Source organism: Halyomorpha halys, unplaced genomic scaffold (assembly GCF_000696795.3).
Source record: "Halyomorpha halys isolate HHAL.00 unplaced genomic scaffold, Hhal_1.1 Scaffold2137.1, whole genome shotgun sequence".
Lineage (NCBI taxonomy): Eukaryota > Metazoa > Arthropoda > Insecta > Hemiptera > Pentatomidae > Halyomorpha > Halyomorpha halys.
In genome coordinates, this window is record NW_027115953.1 from 121,775 (window position 1) to 145,037 (window position 23,263).

At 30.3% G+C, this 23,263-nt stretch overlaps 1 protein-coding gene across 6 annotated transcripts in view; it reads right to left on the bottom strand.

The window, feature by feature from the left end:
* Positions 1–602: 602 nt before the first annotated feature.
* Abl (tyrosine-protein kinase Abl) overlaps positions 603–23,263 on the bottom strand; it is a 114,368-nt gene continuing 91,707 nt past the window's right edge. For 3 of the 6 annotated variants that reach the window (XM_014436880.2, XM_014436874.2, XM_014436877.2), the window contains 12 exons: positions 22,650–22,791; positions 22,239–22,369; positions 21,859–21,943; positions 18,889–19,029; positions 17,175–17,383; positions 14,797–15,052; positions 11,174–11,287; positions 9,470–9,641; positions 7,994–8,115; positions 6,906–7,048; positions 4,364–4,505; positions 603–2,765 (listed from right to left, as the gene is read on the bottom strand). In XM_014436880.2, the coding sequence (XP_014292366.1) occupies positions 1,741–2,765; positions 4,364–4,505; positions 6,906–7,048; positions 7,994–8,115; positions 9,470–9,641; positions 11,174–11,287; positions 14,797–15,052; positions 17,175–17,383; positions 18,889–19,029; positions 21,859–21,943; positions 22,239–22,369; positions 22,650–22,791 (2,682 nt within the window). In that variant the 3' untranslated portion in view covers positions 603–1,740. The remainder of the gene's footprint in view (positions 2,766–4,363; positions 4,506–6,905; positions 7,049–7,993; positions 8,116–9,469; positions 9,642–11,173; positions 11,288–14,796; positions 15,053–17,174; positions 17,384–18,888; positions 19,030–21,858; positions 21,944–22,238; positions 22,370–22,649; positions 22,792–23,263) is intronic. The other 3 variants (XM_067052919.1, XM_014436875.3, XM_014436876.3) reach the window with 3 other exon arrangements.

Here is a 23,263-nt window from a genome sequence, read left to right on the forward strand (position 1 = left end):
ATTATTAAAAAAATAATGATTTGGGATAATTTATATTCAGGTTATAGATGTATGTATTATATTTACATTATTTTCAGCAATGTTAGAAACAAAATAAATTGTTCTAAAGTTTGCACTTTTAACTAACTTTTAAATAAAAAACAGCTTTGGTTTTGTACAGGATAAAGATCTATTATAAAAACAGGCAATTGAAATTGTTTATTTTTCTTTGGGCTTAAACTTATTTTGAGATAGAAAGTAAAGTTCAGCTGCAACATATACCATAAATCTCGACACATAAAATGTGTTATTAACCATGTTCGTTGTTTACAAGTATAAAATTATGAAATGTGATCAAGAGCCCAGACAAGAAGTTTAATAGGACATAATTAGTTTATACCTAATTTTTTTTTAGTAGATTGATTTAGAAGTGCTATGTGTAAAGTCAACTATTTAATTTTGTTCATAAAAATATTAAATTATCACAGTAATGTAATTGAATTATTACTATAAATGAAATTCATACATTCACACAACATAACAATGTTTCTTTTGAGGAAAATAAACTCATAACAGATATATTGACAATAAGTGTGAGCGAAAACAGGAAGAAATGAAAGAAATTAATATAAAAACCTTTTTCATTGTACAGCATTACATACACGGCATTCTGATTTTTTTTTCCCACAGTATAATGAACACGGATAAAATGCATATACATGCTATGACTATGATTTATAACACAAATAATATATTTTGTAATTAAAAAAAAAAATCACAAGATTAATAAAAATCACATTTCATACTTCATGGTCAATTTTAATGAAAAAAATGTACAGAGGGTGAGTAATGCCTTCATGGGTCTCATTAGTAGGAACAAATTTACAACATGATTATATAATATTACTATGTTTCTTATAGTTTTATTTTTTAAATCTTAAATTTTTCTCTTATTAAGCATTGTAACATTATAGTGCATTTATTAATTCCAAATAAATGAATGTTGAAGTGTATCAGGATTCGTAAAATTCACAATTTCGAAAATTTAATACTAAAAATAAAATAAAACATCAATAAATACCGTTAACGCTAACTGTACAGAAGGCATTATGCTCTCTTTTTGTTATGATCAATTTCTTTTACCTACATATTGAAACTATACAATCTTAAACTCATATAACATAAATACATATTTTAATCCTTTTGTTTTTTTACCAAAGAATCATTAACTAGACTATTTTTGTATAAATAATTTGTATTCACTTTGTCATATATAAAACACATAAATGAAATATAAATATACTTTAATTAAAAAAAAGAAATAAAAAAAAAAGGAAGATGCTTGAGAGAGCATTTCAATTGAATTTATAGTCTAAAAATATTAAACTACAATATATATTTTATACAAAAAAGTATCAATTAAATATCCATTTATAAATCACTAAGGAAAATAATGAATAGTTAAATATACAACTTTAAAAAGTAATTGTTATTGATTCTGTTGATTTTAATATATTTTCCCTTAATTAAAAAAAGACTAGCATACACAGTTATAATTAGACTGTTCCATCACACACTAAACATTCATTTGTGGCACACTAATAAAAGGAAAACGTACACTTGAGCATACAAAATAAAGGGAAAAAAGGAGGTATAATAAAGTATTTTGGGACAAGGCTGGGAATATATACAATATCACAGGGTGTCAACCCAATTAATGCACACCACCGCTAGTCACAAAAATATTCATATATACACATTTTATCTTTGTACAGCATTAACAACGTCTTTCAGTGTGTTATGCAGGTCATCTAGAACTTTAACGTTATCAGCAGAATTTTTCGCTCCTGCAGATCTGAGGTTTCTTCCTTGTGATTCCACCCTGTTTAATAGCTCCATCAGATGGAATCTAGTTGCTGGTGGAGCCACAGTATTAACATAACTTAAACAAGAGGAATGAAAGAGGCCAACTTTATCTGACAATTGCAACCAGTTGGCTGTACTAACACTAGCAGCAGTCTTGAGGGTATTAATGCTATTCTCTAGGGCTTGAGATATTTCAACAACATTGGTCAATCCCCCTGGTGTTGCGTATATAGCAGGAGGTACCGCCTTTATACCACGGACATTTGGTTTTGTTGGCACTGCAGGTTTCTCATCGGGAGGAGGCCATTTTCTGACACCTTCAGGGGGGCTACTCTCTCCCTCCCACATTTTCTTTAAACTACTAATACTACCAGTACTTCTCCTTTTATCATCTTCATCTTCCTCTTCAGCAGGCTTTGTTTCTACCTTTCTTAATTTCGATTTCATTTCAACTATATCTTCTACTTTATTTTCCCTACCTTCAAGTTTTGCAGTAGTTTTTTTAATCTTTGGTTCTTGTGGGGGACTATCTTTTAGTCCCATCATTTCTTTCATCATTCCAGGCAAAGCTGCTTTCAACTGCTCTTCAGGAGAACTTTCAGGTTGTTGAAGCTCTTTAGGTCTGGAACCTCGCCTGGCAGGTTCGGACTTGGCTGAACTACAAGAGTCAGTTGAAGGTTCCCTCTTACGCAAACTTACACCAAATCTGTATGGAGGTTGATCGAGTTCTTCAGGAGGGGGAGGGGGTGGGAATTCCAAGTCTGCCAGAGAAGGTTGACCGGCTCTAGCCCTTGATCTAGGAGAACTAGGAGGTTGATGATGATGAGTGAATCCTCCTGAAGAGTTTGATCGGATCATCTGACCTGGTGCCTGAATTTTACTTCGTGGAGATCTTTGAGCTGGTGGCGTCTCATTCCCAGCTATAAATTAAAAAGAAAATGAACATTTCCAAAAGAAATCACTTGACATTTTTCAAGAATTTTATAATAAAAACAAACATAGGAAACTAAGAAAAAAATCTATTACATATCAACTTTACATAGTTATCTATAACATATTCAGTGATGATGCATTTTAAGACTTATGCTACACTAGGAAAAGTAATTTTGGTGGAAAATCATTTCAAGGTTAGAGGAAACCAGGAGTTTAGGCTCTATCATAAAATCCTAAGGAATGGTGATCAGATTAAAATAAATGAACTCAAGGGTGATCAGATATGAAGGAGTTATATCAAAAATCATTATCACAAGTTAGCATGTACAAACTGATGGACAAGTAATGAGATACCATTTGATCAATGAATTCCATTAAATAAATCTCCAGCTTTGTACTGGAGCTATAAAATTAGAACTATGCAGCAACTTTCAAATGATGTTTTCATACCATTAAGATAATTAAAAATTCTAACCAAAAACGGTTTGCAAGAAGACATGATGCAGTGCTCCTAATAGAAGAAAACGTAAGCTTCATTGATATCAAAAAAGTTAATTTAATTTAAAAAAACAAAAATAGAAACATCCATTTATAACTTTATGAGTACTGCCTTCATGCATAAAATATAGATAATTGGTCCCAATTAGATGTACTAGTATCATGATTTTTTTTATTTACAGTGTTGTATCATATCTTTTTTACAAATTATTTGTCGCCAACTTTTTCAATAGTCTTAATTAAAGTGGTGGAATTATGGAATAGCCCTCATGTTCAGTTTTTGTTTAAACTTCCATGTACTTGTAGAAGAACATATTGAGTCTGAATTAAACAAAAAAACAATGTCTTACCAAGAAAATTTCATTAATTTTAATAACTAATTTTACTATTACTTCATATCTCAATTATTATTATTAATGCTTCATGATGTATGTAATCAAGATATTAATTATTTCCAGCCTCATAATATTTTATCAGTGGTTAAGGTAGAAAACAGGAGGACAAATAATTGCTTAAGAAGTTGGTTGGGGAGAAAGTGAAAGGGAGAATGATCAGGAAAAAAAAACCACACTGACTGATAAGAGAAATTTATAATTTATGCCTGCCAAGTTGGAGGCAGTTTTCCTTTAACCTCGTCATGGACTAACCACTGTGATCAAGGCCTTAATCATAGGGTGCAAATTTTAGCACACATTAAAAATATGTTTCAATCATCAGTGAGTAATCTTTTCTAATCACACCACCCTCCCCTCTTCCTTCACCAACCAACTTCTTAAATTATATCTACGGTTAACTAAATCTACACCACTATAAATGTGATTTATTTTATATCATTAAAAAAGGCTAATATAGCTTCAACAAGTTAATCTATCTCTACATTTCAGCTCTCACCAAATCTTTAGCCAATACAATTGAAAGTGATACATCATCAAGTCAATATTTCTTCTAATCAACATTTCTATATAGCATAAGTTAGTCACATATCTCATGAACAATTAACTAATACAATAAGTTAATAAAGAAAAAACAAAAGAGAGAGAATCTACTCGACTGGTTTTTATTAAAAAAAAAAAAAAATTGTATTTACCAGGAGGATTATTGTTTTCTGGTGGCAAATTATTTTGCCTTAAGGATTCTAGGTACGCTCCTATTCTGGCCCCTTTTGGCAATGTCCCATATCTGTTAATGGCCTTCCGAACATTCTGAACTTCTAGTGCTGCAACCTGGACCTATAAATATTTACAGAATTATGTAGAAGCAATTGGGTATTAGTATTGCTATTAAAAAGTATTGTTGACCATGCATTAAATCTAGGAGATAGTCAACACTCAGTTTTAAATGTTTTTTATCTTAATTTAGGATGAAATGTAGCCCCATATAATAGTGCTTGATACAGTACTTGTGCACTTCTAATTGTTGTCATTATCGACTGACTGATTGATAAGTTCTAACAAATAGTTTCCAGACAATCAATGGTTTGCGTAAGTACTTTCATAACATTTGAACAATTTGAGACAGGCTTGAACTCCTCTCACCATTTTGTGTTGATTCTATTTATCAAAAACCTTCCATAATTTTACAAAATATTGATTAGTATAATCTTATTTTTAACATAGTTATGAAAGAAAAATATACTGACATCAATTTAAATATTTTTAAACAATCATTAAACTAAAACTAATAAAAATCCAATAGTATCGCAACCTAATTTTTTAAATTACTAATAGCAAATTGTTAATTGAAATTTGGTTTATGACATATTTGCTGGTTTTTAAAATACACATCTATTTGAGTATATTATTGTTTAAACATATACTATATTGTATATTAATACGGGTTACTTCTGTTACATGACAATTACTTCAAATAAATAGATTATAGATAGATATAGACCTCCCATGCTAAGACAATGGAATGGTGTGATGGAAAAATTGCATCATGTTACTATTTTGGAATGATGCAATGGAGTTTTGGATCCTGGAAATTCCGATCGCTCAAACGAATCTACACATGTTTTCAGAATCAAGGTCTTTCATAGTGATGTTCCATTTGGATAGATGTGGAGTGATAAAAGTGGAACAGTCATCAGTGACCAGCCCTAAGCATTTGCAACAGTAAAGCAGCAGGACTCCACAGAGATGACTAAAGCCTTGACTCTTCAATAATTTAATGCAATGGAATAAAAAGAACCTGAAACCTGTAGAAGGCTTTGAGTTCATAGGCTGACATATACATGGCGCTATGTACTAGTATTAAATCCATGATTTTTAGTTAGCCCTAACCTTCAAAAGATAGGTGTATAAATCAGGATAAACCAGAAAAATCAACGGTTGAGAAGTGGTTTGATAAGTTTAAACAAGGCGAAATGAGCACTGAGGACGAAGCACGCAGAGGTCGTCCCAAAGAGGCTGTTACCGACAAAAACATCAAAAAAGTCCACAACATAATTTTGGATGACCGTTAAGTGAAGTTGATTGAGATAGATGAGACTCTAAAGATATCAAAGGAATATGATGTTGGACATATTGTGAATGAATATTTGGGTATGCAAAAGCTCTGTGCAAAGTGGGTGCCACAGCTCACAATCGACCATAAACAACAAATTAATAATTCTAAGCAGTGTTTGGAGCTGTTCTATCGTAATAAACCAGAATTTTTGCGTTGTTATGTGACTATAGATGAAACATGGCACCATTATTTTACACTGGAGTCTATTTGACAGTCAGCTGAGTGAACTGCACATGATGAACCAACTCCAAAGCGTGGAAAGACGCAACAATCGGCTGGCAAGGTTATGGCATCAGTATTTTGGGATGCACAGAGTGTAATATTCATCAACTATCTTTAAAAGGGAAAAACCATCAACAGTGATTATTACATAGCATTTAAGAGCATTTGAAGGACGAAATTGCGGAAAAACAGCCCCATTTGAAGAAGAAGAAGAAAGTGCTGTTTCATCAAGACAATGAACTATGTCACAAATCAAAGAAAACAATGGTAAAATTTGGTAAAAAACGAAACTGAGGCTTAAGACAAATCATACTATCAAAATGGTATCGAAAAATTGTATGACTACTATAATTGTTGTATCGCCCTCGAAGGCAACTATATTGAATAATAAAATAAAATTTTATAAAAAAAAAAAAATTGTTTTTTATGTCAGCCTACGAAGTTTTCATTACAACTGTTATAAAGAAAAAAATTTTTTTAATCTCTGAATGCTGTTTATGAAAAAAAAAAAAATTCCTCCACAGGTAGTACACAGTAATGAACAACTGGAAGAAAATTAAATATTACTACTACCTATTGCAACCTTAATGAATATTTGAGGCATTCAGTTGTAAAACATGGTAACTGCAAAAATGAAAATTTTTACAATGTTAAATTGTTTGTTAGAATATTTCAGCTTCAACCAGTTTTCACTAACAATAACTTAATATCAACATTATTCTCTTAAGAAAAAAAAAATCCTAAAGATTCTTTCAACAATTTATGAAATCAGCCTTAAAAAAGCTGATGATGCCAAAAAGTGCAATTCAAGAAAAATTTCAGTTTCCATATTTTATGAGCGAACGCCTCATTTGCAAGAGTTTTTGAAGTTGTTGCTGAAAGATTATAGAATTCATTACCTTAGGTGGATGTTCTTGAGCCTGGGCCCTTTTGAAACCTTCGCCTGGATATGATTGGGTACCACCAGATTCATCTGTATCAGGTGTGTTCTGTTCTTCAGAGTCAGTCTTTTGCCCAAGTGACTGGAGTTCCTTAGTAAGTCCTTTAAAGAAAAGAAATTATATATATATAATTTTTTTATTATACAAATATGTACAAAACTTCTGTGTTCAACAAGTATATTATTAACCTTCTGATGTATATTTAAGAAGACTGCAATATTTAAATAAAAAAGGAAACTTGGCAAACTTTTTCTATTTGTATTAAAACTTGAATAAGGGTATTTCCTTGCATTGATTTTATTACAGCTAACATTTCAATGAATTTGAAAAAGTTTTGATTAATTTCTGAAGGTTAATTGTATATTTTCCCATCCAAATTATTTTTAATTTTGGAAATGATCCAATTAAAGGATACTAGTGTAAGAAGCGTATAGATTTGATTAAACAACCATTGAAACTTTCTTTTCCTTTATTTAGTTTTGATTAAAATGACAAAAAATACTGCATATAGCACATAAGACACTCTGGATCACAGATGGCTAGTGATTTTATTTTTACAACAGAAAATACTTTAAATTTGTCATTTAATTAAATTGCCAATGAATACAAAACAATTATATATATATTTGGGTTAACAACAAATATTGAGTTATTAAGTAATTAATTATTAAAAAACACATTTTAATTATTTACAAATATTTTTCAATTTTACACCAGAAATAAAATAAATAAAAGTAACTTCATACAAAACGCAATTAAACACAAGCCAACTTTACTTAATGATGAGGTAAAACAACTATTTATAAATATTAGATCAATACAAACTAAATAATGTATGAAGAATGTTAAAGTGCCAAAATACACATTAAACATTTCTTCTGTCAGCAACAAAAAAAATTCAAACATTTAGAAATATACACAAAAGCTTGTTAAGGAGAGTTTGTTTTGCACAAACTTTAATGTTAATAAGATGATTGCGTGACAAAATAACTGAAATCACAGAGTCCTCAACCATGCCAAGTTTTCTTTTTTTATAATTATTTTACCTTCAAATATGAGTTCAATACCATTAAGTGCTGACTGAGTTTCTTCGGTGTTGATGACCTCCTGAGGTTGTTCCTGGTCAGCATAAGTTGAATCACGAAAGGAACTGCACGATGACAGTAAACTGTTAAAAATATAGAAATACATATTTAATAAGTCAATTCACTGTTAAACAAAACAGTGCATGAGTTACAATCAATTCATTATCAATTCTTAAAGAAATAATCTGCCTTAACCTTTAGTTTATCAATTATAAATAAGAAAATATAGTCCGAGAGAAATGTTTTATGGTCAGGCGTGCACCTTGTGTGGAAACTGGTCTGTAATCATAAAAAAAAAAAAAAAAATTCACAGGTCTGTAATCACTGGCTGAAACATTTCCAGGAGGTCAGGCTCTGTCTGGAGCTACATTAAATATTTTTTTTTTGCATTTTCTTCATTCACATTATAAACTCCAGATTCAGCTACTTAATGTACTCAGCTATCAAAAAAGATTTTTTAATGACCTTCATAAATCTGTATTTACCATTTTAATAGAACTTCATGCAAGTACCAGCCAATGCCTAAAACACTTCAAATTTAAAATACAAATCCATCAATTTTTATTTTTTCAAGTTTTAAACAGCCTCCCTGATCAAACATGAATCAATCCATGTCTTATTTAGCCTATCCTCTTCCTCTAACCACTCCTAATAACTTCGGAACTATTCTTTCATTGGCTTCTCAAAATTCAATTCTGACCTCATAATTTTATTAATTATTTTTACTCATTGTTATATCATCAATAAGTCAATATCATGTTACTCATTCTCATATTTATATAATAGTAAAGGTGCAATAATGTAAATTACAATATTATAATGCCAGGGTAATAAAATATGTCTATATAAAATTCTTAGTATTTAAATTTATATTTCAAGTTTTAAGTGTTTTAAATATCTATTTAATATCATAAATAATTTATAATTTCATGAAGGGATGAGGTGAATAGTGAATCTTACTCAACCTTAAACAGTCAATTTTAAATGAAGTACTTGTATTTCATATACCTCCTTTTATATGTAATGTATTTGTATGACATACATTATCAAATACAATTAGTTTAAATAAAATTGGATTAAGTAAACAATGGGTAACCATTAACTTTTCTTTAATAAAAATGATTAACTTTAACTTGAACGATTTTTTTATTATACTTTTATTTTCAAAGGAATGGAAATTTCAAAGAATTTCAAACTATTTTGTTGAGATAATGCTTTGATCCAGAAATAACAACACTGAGGTGACATCTATAGATATTATCAGGTCATCAATGCCCTAAACAAAAATATGGTCAGATTTCCATCGATGAGATTAGAAAATAGTCTGAAGGATTTATGATTCTGTCAATGGGCTCAGTGCTGAATTTATATATTTCCATAAGTAAATACAATTAGTTTCTTTTACCATCCTTATATCAAATATAGGAAGAAAACTACTACCTAGTTCTTTTAGGAGGCGCTGGTGCAGTTTTTCCTTTTCTATTTGTAGTTCTCCTCATCTGTACTGGGTTGTTGCTTTTAACAGAAGTACCACCAGTAGAATTGGGAGTGTTTCCACCTTCCCTTCCACTACTAAATGTAGAAAGTTTACTAACAGGAGTACTTTCAGCTGTGGGATAAAAAAAAATATATATATATAAATATTTGTAGCGAAAACAGTATTAATTAAAATATTATAAAATAAAATATATCTTAAACCAAATATTTAAGAACATGAAAGATAATACACAAATCATGCTTAGTTTGAACCTACAATGACCTTATCTTATGTTTAGAACATTTTTAAATCAGTATTTCACAATTGCCAAAATAAAAGAAACTATATTAAGCTACATTTAAATTTTAAAAACTAATATATTCATTGTTTTCATATGTGTGGGAGATATTTCCTTGTCAAATCCGACATTCCTTCCAGCTACAAATTAGGGACACCTGCATCTCCTCAATCTTTGAAGAATCTCATAACCTACAATGCTCTTAGGCTAGTAAATCATTTATTTGTTTGAGTTCAAATTACCTTCTATTATGGTAACAAATATGATTAAAGTAATGAGGGAATCAATATATCATAATAAATAGGGATAAATAAGGAGATAATATAACAGAATAACAACAATATATAGTCATGAGGATGGAAAGAAGGTAAGTGAAACAAAATGAGGTGTAGATAGTTGACCGTAGATTAATGATTGGAGAAGTTTGTCAGGGGGTGCGGTCAGAAAAGAACAACATAAATAAACAAAACCATATTTATTTATTTTATGTTGACGTTTTGACCTGAGTTTCAGGTCTTCATCAGGGGTTATGGCGTAGAAGGTAGGCCTACAACCAAATAAATAAATAAATATGGTTTTGTTTATTTATGTTGTTCTTTGCTGACCACACCCCCCGACAAACTTCTCCAATCGTAAATGAAACAACATTGGGTATTCACTCATGACACAATGTGGGTCACTCATGGAACATTGACTACATTGCCAGCTGGATTAGACTATCTGGAAGATAAGCAACAACAAATTGAGAGAGTACAGGATATAAAAAGCCAGGAAGACTATCCTGGAGACAAGAATTGAAGAAAAGAATTAAGGAAAATAGGTAAATCGGAAGAAGATAGTTGACCGTAGACCGTATGAAGTAGATTGTAGCAAGATAGTCCAGGTAGCAGTCAATTAAGGTGTCAAAATAGTATAAGAAAACTATTTACTGTTAACCAATGTTAAAAACTAGTTTATAGTCCTCCTATATGTATTCTTCCAAACATTATTTATTATTATTATTATTTCTTTTATATATTTTGTAAACAAAAAAAAAAAATTGTAATTTTTTTTTTACATATTTTTGTATTGTTTTGTTAATTCTTACAATGTTGGTATCTTGTTTTTCATTTAGTCCTGACAAAGCCTTGCACAGTGGTGTGAAATGTTGGTTAACAATAAATAGTTGTCTTTTACTATTTTGACACCTTTATTACTACCACCCAGACTATCTTCAGAAAATAAGTTAATGAAAATTGACATCAAAGGCATAAATACTCATAGTCCAGCATAGAGACACTGTTGCAATTTTCCATTGCATTGTATTGGCAATCCAGATTGGTAGCTATCTAAACATAAATTTTATATAGAAAATCAAACAACTTACTTTGAACTTGATCAGCTACAAGAACCATATTATTGATATTTCCAGTGCTGCCACTATGAGGCTTCTTATAAGGCATTTGAGGCGTTGAACTACCTTGAAGCTGTTTTTCAACCTCTGAAACAATTGATTATGTTTATGATATTTTTTTTATTTATTGCAAAAAACTAAATATATGTGTATATATACACCAAAGGAGTAGAGAATCCAGGTACTAACGAAGTTTAAATGGAATAGATCCATCCAACCCTTTATTAAAGGATAAAAAATAAACAATGTTAAAGAATACATATTTTCCAAAGGATGTGTTATGTATAAAAGTGAAAGGGATATTTTGATTTCAAAAATTACATTTTAATTGAAATTGAGAGGGAATATAACAGTCTCAGAGGAAAGGTCATTCAATCTGTGCTCAGATGGTGTCATTTTTCTATCTCTTCTGGATTATTAATGTAAAAATTGCCAGCATGCAATTCTGTGGATTTAACTTGAACATTACAATTAGTCACTGTTGTTTTCTTGTAAACATAAAGAAAAATATTTACAATTATTAACGACTTTAACATCAACAAAGGATACTCTGGAATATATTTCCTCTTTTTTTTCTTTTGTAAGAAAAAAAATAATAACATTTTGTCATTTGAACACAGAAATATAAGAAAATGTTTGTAGTTGATATGGATTTTACTTTCAAGTAAGAACTGAGATGATTAAAAAATGTTTACCTGTATAGTTTGAACCTATTAATTTATGAAAATGAATTTATAAGCTTATGAATACTAAGTTGAGACTTAAGGAGCTTAAGTGGAGATGAATGCCAAATTGATTTAGAGGCCTGGAACATTCTTGAAAAGATTATTAATAAGATTACAGCCATAGAAAAGGTGGGAGTAGTGGGGAAAGGAAGAATGTGAAGAATTAAAGATTTGAACTGGTAGATACCAGAAAGGTCAAATGGTTTGAACATGGTAGTAGGTAACTGAAAAGCCATCTTGATATATAAAACAAGAACAGAAGGCAACCTATCTTAATGCATGCTGAAGGTAAGGCCCACCTTTAAAGGGTATATTACAAGACTTGGGGCAGCAAGAGGAAGCACCTATAGATGAAAGAATGATATAGGACAGGACGCAATCTGCTAAATCGTTTGAGACACAACCACCTCCACAACTTGTGCTTTGATGAGATGAGTGAAAGAAAAAGAATAAGTTTACCAACTACCTTAAAATAGAATTTAATACTAAAGAACTGATAATGGCATACTTTAACCATCTTCAGTCCTACAACTTGGCACACAATGCACTATATGTGGCAGTGTATATCTCATCTTATCTTTCGATATACTTGATTTTTTTATTATTAAGAGGTTCAAATAAAAGAAATCAGTTAATTTGCATTGACAAATGTGTAAAAATGTAGAATAAAGGACATATAAAATGTAGAGATTTATTCCCTGACATAAACCATTAAGACCCCATTAATATTTTCTGAACAAGTTTTTTTTTTTTTTTTTTTTTTTTTTTTTTTTTTTTTTTTTTAATGCAATATGTGTCCACTTGTACTATTTTCTCAATCACTTTCTCTGCTAATGCCAATATAATAATTCCTTAATGTATTTTAACTAACATTGGTCCAACATAAATTATTTCTATTCGGTCTCATTTCACAATTTAATAATCCTTCCAAAGAGGAAATGTGGGGATTGAGAATTTTTCATTTGCCATCCAAATGCCTATATAAAAGTTCCATGGAACTGGAACATCTGTTTCTTAAATATTTATAGCATATATGAAAAGTTAATCAGTAAAAGCATGAGGTCTTCTGCTTCATAATAGTGAAGCAGAATACTTTGACCTAGTTCTATTAAAATCATTTGAACCATTAAGTTGCCACCGTCTATAGAAAACACGTTTTGCTATACAGTTGAAGAGCCCTTTACACACGGGTGTCCAATTTGATACACAGGGATTGGGGACCAAAATCCAACAAAACAAAAAAAAAAAGCAACAAAATTGACCCACCCACTCAAGAGATAATCGTGGCACAGACAGACTAATGGCTAAAAATAATTTTATTATTTTCAGAGGTCTCTAAAACAGATAGATTCATTGAGATCTGTCCATTGAAAATTTTATTTTATTAAGATACTCTCCTCACCTATGAGGTAAGGAAGTAAAAAAAATGTAAGTTTGAAAACCTTGTCTTAGGAATTGGGGTTTTTTCATATTTACAGGAATTGAGGTTTTTTCCATATTTACCACAAAATCTGCTGAAGTGGACATGAGTGTTACAGTTAAATAAAGATTGAATTATTAATACTAATTAAGTTTTAAGGCAAAAAATAATATTTAAAATATTAAATGGATTTTCTAAGAAAGATGTGAACTGTTAAATTTAAATTACTAAAATGTTTTTCTTTCTTTTAAATAGGTAGGATTTTTTTCTTAACAGAAAAATTTCTCACATATCATATATTACAAATAATTTAATATTAAATATTTCAATTACCTATCTAGAAATTACAGGTAATCCAACATTTGAAATCAAAAGAACTTGGATAAGTTTATTTAGTGTTGGGGCTTTCAGGTAAAATGACAGTAATAAATTATAACTAACCATTTAATTAAGATAGTTCATTGATCAGGAAAATATATTTTTTCTTAATTTAATTAAATTCATGCAAAATAAAAATTTAATATTATATAACAATGCAATAAAAGGCCCCAATAGAACAAGTATATTTTATTTAATATTTGAATTTAAAACACTAACAAGAAAAAATGCTAACTAGACAAAACTAAATTCGACATCAAAAATAAAGAGTGGAGTGGCAAGTAGTGACAGCATGAGAAGAAGCAGTAAAAAGAATACAGACACAGAATTTATTTTCAACAAGAATCTCCTAACCATAAAACCTGACTGAAAAAGGAATCTTTAAGGTAATAGGGGGAGAAGTGAAAACCAATGACCTTAAGGTAAGTTAAAATAAACTGAATATCTATCAAAGATGGAGGTATTACATCATTTAAAACACTGTTTCTATAATAATATGAAGATAACTGTTAGCAGAAAAAAGAAGCTGAGGAATCATATATTTTTTTTTAACTTAAGAACAAACATTTACGATTCAAAAATTAATATGAAAACAATACCTTTTATTACACTGTTACTCAAATTTTCAATTCAAACAATAATTATATAACAACTTTTTGGTAATTGGTAACAAAATAAAGAAAGTAACAAAAGCGATGCAATATTTAATACTGGTCCAAATCAGCATTCATCATAAAACGAAAACAATTTTAATCAAAAAAGGGATTAATTACAAAAATCATGATTATTTGAATGAGAACAAGAATGAGAACACAAAAACAAAACAGCAGGAATAGGGGGTGAGTGGTGGGGGGTACCTGTGTTACGGTGCATCCTTTCCCCCACCATACCAACTGCTAACAGTTCTTGGGTGGACTCTACTAAGGTTTGGTAACTGGTTAAAAGAAGTATCGGTCTAAAAGAGTCAGAATTAGAAGAAAGAATTAGTGAATTTTTAATTTAAAACACAGAACAGTTGGAAAATAGAAATTAATGACAAATTAGAATTAATTATACTTAAATATTATTTTTACCTTCCATAATATTAGATTCTTGGAACATGTTCTCAAGAGCATGGTGAATTTCTTGGAATGAAGGTCTGTCTAATGGTTCCCACTGCCAGCATTGCCTCATCAATTCGTAAATCTTTGGTGGACAGCCAGGTGGACATTCCATCCTGTAACCTTTCTCCAACATGTGATACACCTCTGTCAGATCTACACCAGGATAAGGCGACATGCCATAGGTAGCAATTTCCCAAAGCAGTATCCCAAATGCCCAAACGTCGGACTGAAATCATATAAACTTATTGAAAACATAAGTAGATTGAAGTAAGTGATAACATATTTGTAAATAGGTCCCAAAAAAATCTGATAGGATCAACTTATGGATTTTGGATTTATAGGGTAATCAAAGTGACTTTAAAAATATCCTGAGATATTAGTTATTTTATTTTTTAAAAAAATATATCTAATTCAAGTCAGTCAAGAAAATCAAATGTGAGTCATCTAACATAATAATGTAGGCACGAGATTGTAAGATTACAAATTAAGGAAATATAAAACAAATACATACTATATATAATGTCCAATGTAATGAATAAATATAAATCTAAGAGTGAAATTTGTGAATAAAAGTCATGGACCAATATTTTTCAGGATGTCATTGATCATCCCATTAAAACAATCCACTTAAATATCGATATAAAAAGGTATATTTTTGAGCTTAAGATATAATGTTTGGATACATAAATTTACTTAGATTCACAAATACACAAACAGGTAAACATTTGAAAGATTATTGTCTGTGAACTTCAATTTGACATTAACAGCCCTCACAATGAGCAGTGTAAAAGTAAAAGTGTTATAATCTCACTTGACCCTTAGACGACGGAAGAGAGGACAAGCAGGTTGAGCTGTTGGTACAAAATAGTTTCTTTACCACAACAGTCTCTATATACTGAGTAACTAAAAAACTTTAAATGAATTGATCATGTATTTATTTTGTTTTTGTCAAATGATTTGCATAATAAAGATATATGAAAAATTTCTATGTATTTTCTTCAGTGTAATTCAAGAAATTAAAAATTTTCTTGTATTTAATAACATTTATGAATAATGATTTATTTATTTTATTCACCATCCTTCTTTAAGATTTGACTAGGATTACTATCCAATAATAATATCAGAATTCTTCAGCAGTTCCTAACTATTAATTTTTTTGTTTCTTCTTTACTCCAGCCCTGACCATTTCCTTCATATACATGAATAATTAATTACATATAATTATTGACAATTTCACAAAACCATTACTTGATCACTTTTACCTGTAATACAGAAATATGGATCTACATAATAAATTAGAGATACAATGTTACAGAAGCCCAACAATTATTTTGGCCATCTCCTTCATCTCCACTTACGGTCAATCCTTTAATACATATAATATAATTATTCATAATTTCACAATTGTTATTGTCAATACTGAAGTGTAAATTTATTTTAGGAATAAACACATAACAAAAAACTTAACTAGGCAAAAATGTCACTTGATCACTTTTTTTACCAACCTAAAAATAGATTCCACAACAAAAAACAAATGTTAAAGAAAAAAAATATGTTCTTACATTAAAGAAAACTTGTGAGAACACCAATAACCTCAAAACCCACCCGTTCACTAAATAAATAATGACTGAAAAAGAGATAGGGCAAAACCTAATGATTCATGAAAATTTGACAGTTGGAAACGGTCAGTGCTAAGCATCTCAGGCCAGTTCAGCTCTATAAACTAAAGCCATACTGAACCTATTTCACAGCTAGAAAAGGTACTAACTACAAACACTCTAAAACACCACTGAATGGTTCCAAGTTCAACCTGCCTCAGCGGAATACCAGTATCCCCTCAAAAATAGAGAGATAGCTCTGTTGATCAAGCAGTACACTGTCCTCAGAGCACACCCTCTTACCAATTGCTGTAGCAGCAAGCCCACCATCAAGAAAGAGTAAGTGCGGTGAAATTCCAGGTACCTGGGCTCTCTGGGGCCCCAATGGGAGTTAAGAAAATAATTTATAATAATACCACATCTGTCTAAATAATTAATAATACATATATCAGACTCTGACTGAGTTAAAGGAAACTAATTTATAAGTATGTATGTTGTTTATTAGTAAATATAATGTTTCATAATAAACCTTAATCCATATATTAATATTGAAAAAAAATAAAATACACAAAAGAGAGGGCTCCATTTTGTCAGCTAACAGCAGCCTTGTGCAGCAGTATACGTCTTTAAAGTTTTAGCAACATTTTCATAAAACTAACATTTATATTAAAATTATTGTGGTTGGAATTGTTTATTTGATAAAAATTTATTTCATTGAGGTCTGATTAGAAATAATGCATCATAAGATACCTTTGTAGAAAATTTATTGTAGGCCAACCCCTCTGGAGCCGTCCATTTTATAGGGAATTTGGCACCAGCATGTGCAGTGTAAGTATCATCCCTCATCAGTCTGGCCAGTCCGAAGTCAGCAACTTTCACAAGGTGATTATCTCCTACAAGGCAGTTTCTAGCAGCGAGGTCCCGATGAATGAAACATCTTGATTCAAGATAACTCATACCTACAAACAATATTTAGTTATTTATAACTGACCATAGCAACTGCTACTTATAATGAGAGAAGAAAAAAACGCCTTTGAAGCCAAATTAAGTAAATATCTCTGAAAAATGGTGTCTGCTGAAGTTACCTCAGAGTGTTGCTTAGCCTAGCATGGTGCTATATCAATGCAGCCAAGACCTCTGAGTGGGATAGCCACAGTATCCCTAACTATCACTAACTGCTTCACTTTCAATTTTGTCTAAGACGTTGACTGATTCTTTTAAAACACTTTCAGTGATCAGCTCACTGTCAAAAATCTCATGGTCATGATCATTGACTTACATTACTCATATAACTCATTTCAGTTTTCACTCTCAGAAATATGTTTTAAGAACTCTCGTACCTTTAAAACGCTCATGTTAGGTACTGGGTAAGAAGAAAACTTTTTAAAGGTATAATCTTTATTTGATTGCATAGGTAGAGCGGGACAGCTCACTGACCTTTTGAAGATTCTATTAAACAAAGTCACAGTTCATTATTAAAAAATACTACTTATTCCGTAGATGAATGAAAGAGAATTAATTTTATCTATTGCCATTTCTTTTAGAGCTTAGGATTATGAAGCCCTCTGAATAGTTTTAGCTTGATATTATTTATATTGTTATTATTTAAATACAAACAATTATTTAAATTTTTTTTGTATTAAAAATTTTACACACTAACTCTCAATTTAATTTATTAATAAATAGAACTGTGTATAAGATATGTAAAATTAATAAGTTCATAACTGTACATAAATTTAACCTGGGGAAGGGGTACCCTAAGTAGAATTCCGATGATAGTTTATTTTTCTAAAAGATTTCCTTTTTAAGGAATTACGGATTATTGGGGATTGTGGAGAAGGATATGAGAACAATGATGTAGTTTTTGTGAAAAGACATATTAATTTTTTTACTGAACATTTAAAAATTTGTCAATGTCATTACGGATCTGTTAATTTGTAACAATAATAAACAGAATGAATAATTTAAGTTAAAATGAATGAAGCAGCTTCTTGCTGAACATATTTCAATCAGAGAGAACATTTTTTTTTTTTTTTTTCGTGGTATAAGAATCATTTGAACATTTTAGTTTCATTTATATAGCACATTCCATGAAAAGGCTCCTTTCTTTTACAGGGAGTATAAAATTGTGTATTTCAATTTCTTCCAATTAAACCACTAATTAATATATATATAACAAGCAATTCAGACTTCAACATAATATAACAAACACTTCTGAATTGAATGAAGCAAGTGATAGTTTGATGGAATTAAGTCTAGCAAAAATTGAATAAGATAGCATATATCAACTAAAGTGCAACAATTTTTACCCTATGATGATCAAAATATAAGCATTTCATCATCTTGAAGGAAAAAGACACTATTGCAGGTGAATGCCTTAAGTTGGAAACAATATTTGATGAGACATACCATATACTTCAGAATAAGTAGTTTATGATAAAAAAAATGTTTACATTAGACTTACCAGATGCTATTTGCGTCGCAATATACATAAGAACAACAGCATCAATATTTTCTTTACTTCCAAGACGAAGATAATCTAAGAGGTTTCCCTTAGACATAAACTCTGTTATAATATAAAAAGGTGGTTCCCTCGTACAAACACCTGTGAACATAAAATAATCATGACTTCTAATTACACGTATAAAAATTTGATAAAAATAACAATAGGGCTAATCTCACATAATTAAATATTGATAAAAACGTATTGAACAGTTAAATTTTGGTCAAGTGGTCTTGTGGCAGTAATGAGAGTTAAATTTTAAGTTAAGATAAAGATAGCTCAGGATTCCACCCCACTGGAAGAACTCCAAATAAATAGTATCAAATAAAGAGATCAATAAAATTGTGGCAAACAATTTAAAATTCTTCAAAAAGTTCAATGGAAAAAGTTATAATATGATAGTTGGTAAAATAAAAAGGACTCTAAGAATTCATTTGTGATTGAGAAATAACTTGAACACTTAAATCCTTTTTTGACATAAGGTGTCTACAAAAATTTTATTTAAGAATTTCTTAACTTTTCCAGATGATTTTGAAAAAATACAGGTCATTAAAATAGGAATAATTATATATATATATATATATATATATACGTACACACACACACACACACAATTTAATTAATCTTCCTCAGTTTATTGAGAACCTGCATTGACTCAGCCCTAATGAGGATCTGCAATATGGATCGAAACAAAGGTGTCTAATAAATTTTTTTTCTTCGCTACTTATCTGTATCATTATTTGATAGCCATGCATACCATTTTCCTTCAATCTATAATCAATGCATGCAATGAAATTTATCAAAAAGTATCTTTCAAACTCATTTTTTTTTTTTAAAGTGAATATTATTAGTAAGTTGTAACTAGAGACTGGATTTTCAGGTAATTGCATCTTTCAATCCCTAGCTCCGAATTTCACCAAACTATGACAGAAATAGAAATCGTAGAAAAGACATACAAATAACACAAATTGTATATTCCACGATATTCCATGTTTCAGGGTTCCTCCACAAAACTCCACCTTTAAATTTGAAAATTGAATTCTAGACTTCATAATAAGAATATAAAATCATTTAATACAATTTTTTTCTTCATAGCTAGGAAACAAAATGGGTTGTTTAAGCAGAATGAACGCCAGTTTTATACAAACCTTGTGCAAAAGGAAAAAACTATATGAGTAAATACCCTGAAGAAATTAAAGTATATTGTGTAGTAAGTAAAATGTGTAGTAAATGTAGTAAAATGTGTAGGAAAACCAGGGAATCACCTCGATAGAAGAAGAAATGTGAAGTTTCCAGAATGCCTTTGAAATAAATTAAGTGACAATAGCAGTGGAAGATGTTTCAGAAGCTATTAGGAACATGAAAAATGGCTTGCATGGCCAACCAAATTAAAATATTGAGAGGAAAATACCAACGGGATTGTCTAAGCCCATTATGGTTCTGTATGATGCTATTCCCATTAAGCAAGATTCTTTAAACGAATAAGGAAGGATACAAACTTATTATCTACGATGAAGCGACCACAATCAACCACAGGTGGTATATGGATGACCTCAAACTATATGCGAAAAACAAAGACCAGTTACAAAATATGGTTAAAGCCATTTCATCTTTTATTAGCAACATAGGGACATCATTTGGCCTCGATAAATGTGCAGTGCTCCATGTAACCAAGGAGAAAGCAGTTAGTAGGCAGAATATTCTGATTAACGATGAAGAATGTATCAAGGAACTTGAAGCCAATAAATTATGTAAATATTTAGGTATACAACAGCACCTTAAAATTGCTCGAAAAGATATGCAACAAGAACCTCTAATAATGCTCAAAAGCAGGTTATGGAAGGTGTTCAAAACTCAAGTAACTGGGAAACAAAAAATCGAGGCCATCAACACCTGCTATTAGTTATAGCTTCAGCATTGTGGTGGTCAAACACAGGCCTAAGGGAGATGGATCGTCTTGTACAAACAACTCTCGTACAAGAATGGACCCACCACCCAATATCCTCCAAAGCTCCTCAGTATATACTTAGGAAAGAAAGATAATGTGGTTTGCTTAACATCAAAGAAGCTTGCCGCAAAACAGGAAGCGGCCATATGCCAATATTTTCTCACAAAAAGAATAGAGGTTCATTTAGCCATATCAAGGATGGATTTCAGTTTAACTGCACATAATCTGAGCAAAAGATGCTGAATCAACAATTGTTTCAGAAAATTAACATTAAACAAGAGGGAACTACAAATCTCTGCATGGAAGATCCCACGGACAATGATTGCTCCACAGACAAAGAAATACCAGTCAAATGGTTAAAAACGGGAATGTTATTCTCAGAGACAGAAGGGTTTTTGATTACCATTCAAGATCATATAGAAGACATGTTCTAAAAGATGCAGCAACACCAGCTATTATGCTCAGTAACACTGGTATCAATCCAACATATCACTAGTGGATGTAGAATGTTAGCTGGTACTGAATACCTCCAGAGGTATAAAAATGAGGTCAAAATTTTTCATCAGGCCCTGGCAGTGGAAAAACTTATTAGATGATAAAAACCCCATATTATAAGTAGCACCCAAATAGACAACTTAAAAAAGATCCCCTTAAGCTCTATTGGGATGAATCAATTATTATGGATCATATTGTGCATCATAATAAACCAAATATCGATTTAAGAGAAAAAAAAGCAAAAATTGTTGATGTCAGGATTTCCAACAAAATTAATATAAGCTCCACTGTGGGAGAAACCTAGTAAATACCAGGAATTGGCTGATAGAATTGAAGGAATTATATCATTTCGAAAGGAAACCACTCTAATCATAATATACACCAATGGGTAAAAATAATAGTTTGAAGGTGGTTGGACTTCTGGTCTTCCAGCTCAGATACTTAACACGCAATAGCGAGAAAAAACAGAAAACAATAATGATACTTACCTAAAAGTTGAACCAGGTTAGGATGTTTCATTTCTTTCATGATAGATGCCTCTTCTAAGAAATCTTTTAGAGCCATAGTATCTTCCTGCAAAAATTAATAATTCGATAAAAGTTGGAAATAAAAATGATGAAAAATTCTCAATACAAAAATTGAATTTATGATTGATTACTAATTAGGAATGGAAAAAAATAAAGTCATTAACATCCATATGTATGAATAGATAAGTAATAACATAACTCCCAAGACTACTGGAATAAAATGTGCAATTATATATACTTTAAAATTAATGCGCAGAAAAAAAAAAATAGTAAGAAGTGAACTACATTAACTTTATGAGGATATAAAACTTATAATTGATTTATAGAAAACTTTATTGTACCTTTAATGTTTTAACAGCAACAGTCTTATTGTATCTCTTCCACACTGCTTCATAAACGTCACCGTACTGACCTCCTCCAAGCTTATGCCGCATAACTATATCAGTTCTATTTATCTCCCATTCATCAGGTTCTGAAATATGTTTTGATTGACATTATCTTAACAACATTTTTATAAAATTTTAAATGTACATTATATTATATATTTTTAAATTGAAATATTTCAATGTTATCTGAATTGTTTTTTATGAAGCAAAATATAAAGAATTCTAATAAACAATTCTTATTATTTTCTTTTACATAAATAATCTTTTCCGCACCAAAAAAGTTCAATAATAGAAGAACAAAGATTAGAAATTAGGAAGCAAGAACTTATTTCAATAAATGATTAACATAGAATACAAATTATATACCTGGACTTAAGGCAAAGACTGCAGGTTTATTGTGCTTTGGTGCTGGGTAAAGGAGTTGGGTAATTAGGCCATCTGAGTGCATTGAATGGTGATGCACTAATTCAGCTAGAGTGTTGAACTTACTTTCTGTTGTCACATATACCTAGAGATTTTAAAACATAATAAATGTAAATAAAGTTTAAGAATCAATATATTATCATTTTTATAACAAAGAATTTTAGCATAGCACATATAATAGCTATTTTAAAACAGCATATATCTTACTTTAGTTTAAAAATATAATGAACTGTTAAAAAATATTGGAAAAGAATATCACATAGCCAGTAATTATGCTGATATATTTCTACGTGACATGTAATAGAGGAGGACAAGTCAATTCAAATTTATTATTTTCATAATAGTTGATAATTATTGAAAAAAATAAAATTAATAAATGAGGAGAAGATGGTTGGGGGTGCAGTCAATGAAACACAAATAAGTATGACTAACTTATTTTAATGTGCCGACGTTTCGGCTAGTTTCTAGCCTTCTTCAGGGCTAAAAACAAAACAAGATAACAACCACAGTAAGTATAGAAAAATAAAAAATATAAAAGAAAGTATAAACAAAATAAT